The following is a 6,944-nucleotide window of genomic DNA, read 5'->3' as shown; positions in this document are numbered from 1 at the left end:
AAACAAAATACCTTCAATGTGCTACAAGCATGCAATACAAACAGTTGTTCATAACTAGAACTCTCCACAGGGAACATGGCTAATTTTCAGAAGGCGGGGTTGCAATAGAATACAAAAAGTGCTGATATTAGTCAGTAATTGCTTCCGTTACTTAAAGTGATGCTACCTGTCTTTAGGCAACATTGTGCAATTTCCTAGACAGCTCAGTTACAAACTCGTGTGATGGCTTCTCCCAAAGTAAGATTCACTCAGAATGCTTCCTCCTCCAAAAAAACGACTGTACCGGATCAGTTTCCTGGTGCTACAGGTATGCAAGTGAACAACTGGGAGTGCTGAAATCTAAAATTCAACTTAGAAGTACAAGAGAGGCCAGCACATGAAGAAGAAAGCAATATTATGATTTTAGGTGTGATGCTGGTAGTTCTGAAGGGTCAATACTTGAAATGCCAGCTAACCTTTCTCTTGCAGATATGGACTCAGCTAGTGTGCCTCTGAATTTCCTGTATTTTTCCTCTGCATAATTTTTTTTGCTGGGTAATAATTTCTTGCCAACATATAACAACATTGATAAATTCAGGTCCTATCAAACAGACATTAGAGATAACTCACTATTTTCTTAAGCTTACTAAAATTTTACCATGCTTACCTTATGAATTTTCTTTCCGCCCGAGGTCCAGTTAGTTGAGTTGTAGGATGAACTACTGTCCTGAGTTCCAGCGCTGTTCCACAGGCCAATTGAACCATCTTCTTCTTCTTCCCAGCTTGGGGGGCGGGTACTTGCCACAGTAGGTCGATCACCACCACCCCATCCATCTTGCATAGTTTTTGAACCTGAAGAAAAGATTGTTTCAGTATGGACTCATCCAGAACAAGTGGAAAAAAAAAACCATCTCAAAATCCATTATAGAAATACAACTCTCTGGTTGAATAAGACGGCGGCAGAGACGTCATTCTGGGAGACGGCACTGCAGTCACCACAGCCAGGGAGCAGATTGCAAAAGGCCACCCTCACTGATCAATGCGAGGAAGAGAATCAAATCAGAGGGCGGCAGAGAGATGTCACAGAGTAATTCTGGGAGGTAGCACTGCATATCTGAATGTCACAGAGGAAGTGGTGTCAAGGAGTGGTTGAACCTGAAATGCTACATTAGTGTAGTGATGCCCCAAGCACCCCCCACCTCCTCTAACCAAAACAAAAACACTGCAAAGAGGACAGGCAAGGTAAGACTTTTTTTTTAAAAAAAGAAAGGTGTACTAGGGTGGAGATGGCAGTTAGGGCAGCAGTATGCTCCCTCCTGTGAGATGTGGGAAATCAGGGAGCAGTCTAGTGTCCCTGACAACTACGTCTGCAGAAGTGTGACCACCTACAGCTCTTCACTAACTGCGTGGTTTGGTTGGAGAAGCAGCTGGACATACTGCGGTGCATACAGGGGGCAGAGAGAGTGATAGACACTACCTTTAGAGAAGTGGTTACATCACAGGTCCAGACAGATAGCTGAGACACTGCCAGGACAGGCAAACAGGTTGCGCAGGAGTCTCCTGTGGATATTCCCCTCTCAAACAGGCATACCATTTTGGATGGGAGGGGTGGGCTGGCTCTCATGAGATAGTACAAGCAGGAGCCAGGCCTGTGGCACCACAATTGGTTCTGCTGCACAGCTGGGTGGGTCAAAGTCCAGGCAAGCGATAGGTGATTCAATAGTCAAGGGCACATGCAGGCATTTCTGTGCCCATTAACGAGACTCTAAGATGGTTTGTTGCCTCCTTGGTGGCAGGGTTCTGGATGTCTCAGAGGGGGTACAGGACATCCTGAAACGGGAGGGAAAACAGACAGCAGTCATTGTCCACATTGCCACAAATGACATCAGTATGAAGAGGGAAGAGATCCTGCAAGGACAATTCACAGAGTTAGGTAGGCAGCAAAAAGGCAGGACTACCAGAGGAGTAATCTCAGGATTACTACCCGCAGCACAAGCTAGTGAGGCTAGGAACAGAGAGAGAGAGAGTAAAGTTGAACACGTGGCTAGAGAGCTGGTGTAGAAGGGGGAGGGGCTTTAGATATATGGATCATTGGGATGTCTTCTGGAGAAGGTGGGACCTGTACAAGGAGGACGGGTTGCGTCTGAACTGAAGTTGCACTAATATCCTGGGCGGGAGGTTTGCTAGAGCTCTTCAGGAGCGTTTAAACTAGTGTGGCCAGGGGTGGGAACCAGAACAGCAGGCTAGTAAGTGCAGGGACTCGGGACAAAGGAAAGACTGAGATATGCATAGCGCAGAGTAAGAGCAGGCAGACAGAAGTCACAGGGGTCAGAGGGACTGGAGGTCTGGAGTGCATTTACTTCAATGCAAGTAGTATAACAGGTAAGACAGATGAACTAAGAGCATGGGTTCAAAAACAAAGTTGCTGGAAAAGCTCAGCTGGTCTGGCAGCATCTGTGAAAGAGAAAACAGAGTTAACGTTTCAGGTCCGGTGACCCTTCCTCAGAACCAGACCTGAAACGTTAACTCTGTTTTCTCCTTCACAGATGTTGCCAGGCCTGCTGAGCTTTTCCAGCAACTTTGTTTTTGTTCCTGATTTACAGCATCCACAGTTCTTTTGGTTTTTATTAAGTGCATGGGTTACTGCATGGAATTATGATGTTATTGCCATTACTGAGACATGGTTAAAGGAGGGGCAGGACTGGCAGCTTAACATTCCAGGATATTGCTGTTTTAGACAAGACTGAAAGGGAAACAAAGGGGTGGGGGAGTTGCATTGCTGATTCGGGATCACATCACAGCTGTGTTGAGGGAAGATACATCTCAGGAATCTTGCAGTGAGGCATTATGGGTGGAGCACAGGAAAAGGAGGAGTCAAATCACAATGCTGCGAGTTTTCTACAGGTCTCCCAACAGCCCACGTGAGACAGAGGAGCAGATATATAGTCAGATACTGGAAAGGTGTGAAAAAAGCAGGGTAGTTGTGGTGGGTGACTTCAACTTTCCTCTTATTGACAGGGACTCCCTTACAGCCAGGGTCTCGGATGGAGAGCAATTTGTTAGATGTGTCCAGGAGGGCTGTGAGGCAGTATGCTGACAATCCAGAGAAGAGGCCACACTAGTCTAGGTACTAGGGAATTGTCTAGGTACTAGGGAATTAGCCAGGACAAGTGATCAATATAGGACAGCATTTTGGACTTAGTGACCATAACTCCATAAGTTTTCAAGTCGTCATGGACAAGGACAAGAGTGACCCTCGGGTGGGGGTGCTTAATTGGGCATGGGCTAATTACATCCAAATTAGACAAGAACTGGGGGATGCGGATTGGTAGCAGTTATTTGAGGGCAAATCTATGTCTGGCACGTGCGAGGCTTTTAAAAACCAGTTGATTAAAATGCAGGACGTGCATGTCCCTGCAAAATTGAAGGATAGGAATGGCAGGATCCAGGAACCATGGATGACAAAGGAAATTGTAAACTTAGTCAAAAGGATAAAGGAAGCATATGATAGGTCTAGGCAGCTGCAAACTAACAAAACCCTTGAGGAATATAGAGAAATTAGGAAGGCTAAAATGGGTCAATAGCAAACCAGGGTCAAGGAGAATCCCAAGACTTTTTATACACATATTAGAAGAAAGAGGGTAACAAGTGAAAGAGAAGGCTCCCTCAAGGGCAAAGGAGGGAAGTTATGTATGGAGCCACAGGAAGTGGGAGACATCCTTAATAAGTACTTTGTATCATTATTCACCAAGAGAAGGACATGACTGATGTTGAGGTCAGTGCTACGTGTATGAATACTCTAGAGAATGTCAATATATTAAAAGGAAGTAGTTTTGGATATCCTAAATTGCATTAAGGCAGACAAGTCCCCAGGGCCAGATGGGATCTATCCCAGGCTACTGCAAGAGGCAACGGAAGAAATAGCTGGGGCATTAGCAGATATCTTCACATCCTCCTTGACCACAAGCGAGGTTCCAGAGGACTGGAGATTAGCCAATGTTATTCCCTTGTTAAAGAAAGGAAGGAGGGATAATCCAGGAAATTATTGGCCAGTGAGTCTGACTTCCGCGGTGGGGAAGCTCTTGGAGAAGATACTGAAGTACAGGATATACACACATTTGGAAGGAAATGGACTAGACAGCGACAGGCAGCATGGTTTTGTACGGGGAAGGTCTTGTCTCACCAACCTGATCGAATTTCTTGAAATAGTGACAAAGATAATTGATGAGGGAAGAGCTGTGAATGTAATTTATATGGACTTTAGTAAGACATTTGATGACGTCCCACGTGGCAGATTAGTACAAAAGCTAAAATCACATGGGATTCGGGGTGGGCTGGCTAGATGGATACAAAACTGACTTGGTCATAGAGGACAGAGGGTAGCGGTAGAAAGGTGTTTGTCAGAATGGAGACTGGTAACTAGTGCTGTTCCACAGGGATCAGTCTTAGGTCTTCTGTTCTTTGCAGCACATATATATGATCTGAAGGAAAATGTGGGTGGTCTGATTAGGAAGTTTGCAGATGACACAAAGATTGGAGTTGCTGACAGTGCCGACGATCGTGAAAGGATACAACAGGACATAGATAGATTGGTGACAGGCACAGAAATAGCAGGTGGAGTTTAATCCATACAAATGCAAGTTGATGCACTTTGTAGGATCAAATTTAGGTGTTAATTAGACTGTTAATGGCAGAACCCTTAGGAACATTAACATATAGACTGATCCGGGTGCGCAGGTCTACAGTTCCCTAAAAGTGGCAACACAGGTGGCCAAAGTGATTAAGAAGGGATATGGCATGCTTACCTTCATCAGCCAGGGCATGGAATACAAGAGTTGGCAAAACAAGTTGCAGCTATATAAAACCCTTGTTAGGCCGCATTTGGAGTATTTGTGCAGTTTTGGTTGTCACATTACCAGAAGGACATGGAAGCTTTGGAGAGAGTGCAGAGAAGGTTCACCAGGATGTTGCCCGGTCTTGAGGGCATTGACTATGAGGAAAGGTTAAGAAGACTAGGGTGGTTTTCACTGGAAGGACGATGGCTGAGAGGAGACCTGATGGAGGTCTACAAAATTATGAGAGGCATAGATAGGGTGGATAGACAGAGGCTGTTCCTTCCCAGGGTTGAAGTTTCAATTTCAAGGTGAGAGGGCAAGAGTTTAAGGGAGATGTGCTAGGGAAGTTTTTCACGCAGAGCGTGGTAGGAGCATGGAATATACACTGCTGGAGGTGGTGGTGAAAACAGGCACGTTGGCAACATTTAAGAGGCATCTGGATGGTGACAAGAATAAGGAGGGAATCGAGGGATATGGATCGAATAAGGGCAGAAGGTTGGTTTTTTTAAGTTTAGTCAGGGCACGAGGATCGGTTCAGGCTTGGAGGGCCAAAGGGCCTGTTCCTGTGCCGTACTTCTCTTTTGTTCTTTTGTGTTCTTAGCCATTCAAGGAGGTGAATAACAGAGGTGCAGAGTACAGAGGCTAATGGTCTGAACTGAGTTCAGCTGATCAAAACACGTGGAGAAGAGGAAAAACTGGAGTAAAGAAACTTCCTCCTATGCATGATGAACTAATTAAGACGTTCTTTAAGAAAGGCAGTCAGCTAGGAAATAATGTAATACAGAAAAGTAAACATATAAAAGGGTTTAAAAAATCAGCTAAATACCATAACGCTTTTAAAATATTAATTCAGTACCTTTAATTTAGTACTTGTATGTTCAAGAAAGGATTAGCAAGTTATCAGAAATTCCTAGCCTCATTGATGTAACTGGGTTACTGTCATTATAATTGAGTACAAGCTGACAATTGGATTCTGAAACCCATTGAAAAATGATCAAGACATTATGAATAGATGTCTTAAAGTAGAGGGATTCTGGAAATCTCCACAGTTTGCATGTCATGCTTTGAAAATATACCAGCTTCTAATTGATCCAAATTGCCTTAATTGCAAATGATAAAATGTGACTAGGTAATGTTGGATTTGAAAAAATTTCTTTAACAATCTTACAGAAATGTTTATTGCTCCCTTAATGAGACTTCCTGCATATGAAGCAAATATGACTCAGCTCTAATCTTTCAATGCCACAATCAGAAAAGTGGTATTTTACATCCGATGGATAACTAGTGCACTCCATGAGGAGCAAGACATCAACTTTTCATGGAAAATGCTACCATGTGACAAATACTCATTCCTCCTTTTGGTGGAGGCGGAGTACACACAAGTATATAATTTGTCTTGAAGTCTAACTTTGCCTCCTCTCCTATGGCCTCCAGAAAAATAGCTTACATTGTGATCAGCCAAGATGGTATTTGCACTGATAGACTATTCAACTTTACAGAACATTAACAAGTCCAATGCAACCCTGAACAAAGTGATCTTTAAAATGAACAGGGTCTCTACTCCAAATGTAGCAGTCCGTTTGGAATCTTCAAGAACCAATTTAAAGACAGTTTAAGAATGGCAAATCATTAGTTCAATGAAAAGAAGCTCTTTGATTGCTAACAGGAGTTCCTTGGTATTTGTGCTCTAGTCACCAGGAAATCTTTTGGCATTTGTTAGGCTGTTGCCCATCCTGATGGGAATGCAGGCTCTCTCTTGCTCCTTCATGACACCTGGGCCGTGCATGAAAACGAGCGAGGAGAAAAGGTCCTGCAGCACCAAATTTGTGAATATTTTACTTAATTAACAAGCACTAACAAATCACGTCAAGGATGCTAGACTGCATTAACTGGCAGAGATGCACAGATGTAAATTTAACTCCCTATTCTTGCTTCTCTCAGTAACTCCAATCAGCCAATAACAAGACAAAAGATCATCAAGATCCTTTATTTGAACACGTAAAAATGGAATAAAAACAAACAGAAGTTTTCCCGTTTCTCACTCTACTGTTCTGTGGTTTCCATGTAAATTCCCTTCAGTCTTATCTTCTGTCATATTATAACACCCTTTTATAATTTAATCACTCCAGT

At 43.5% G+C, this 6,944-nt stretch overlaps 1 protein-coding gene across 1 annotated transcript in view; it reads right to left on the bottom strand.

Moving 5' to 3' along the window:
• Nucleotides 1–625: 625 nt before the first annotated feature.
• The window catches only part of LOC109937710 (trinucleotide repeat-containing gene 6B protein-like), a 35,717-nt gene continuing 29,398 nt past the window's right edge, over nt 626–6,944 (bottom strand). The window contains exon 5 of the mRNA XM_048617378.1: nt 626–831. Coding sequence (XP_048473335.1) covers nt 626–831 — 206 coding nt within the window. The remainder of the gene's footprint in view (nt 832–6,944) is intronic.

The sequence above is a fragment of the Rhincodon typus genome, chromosome 37, assembly GCF_021869965.1.
Source record: "Rhincodon typus isolate 14 chromosome 37, sRhiTyp1.1, whole genome shotgun sequence".
Classification (NCBI taxonomy): domain Eukaryota; kingdom Metazoa; phylum Chordata; class Chondrichthyes; order Orectolobiformes; family Rhincodontidae; genus Rhincodon; species Rhincodon typus.
Note: the sequence above shows the minus strand (reverse complement) of the source record. Positions and strands in the feature narration are given on the sequence as shown.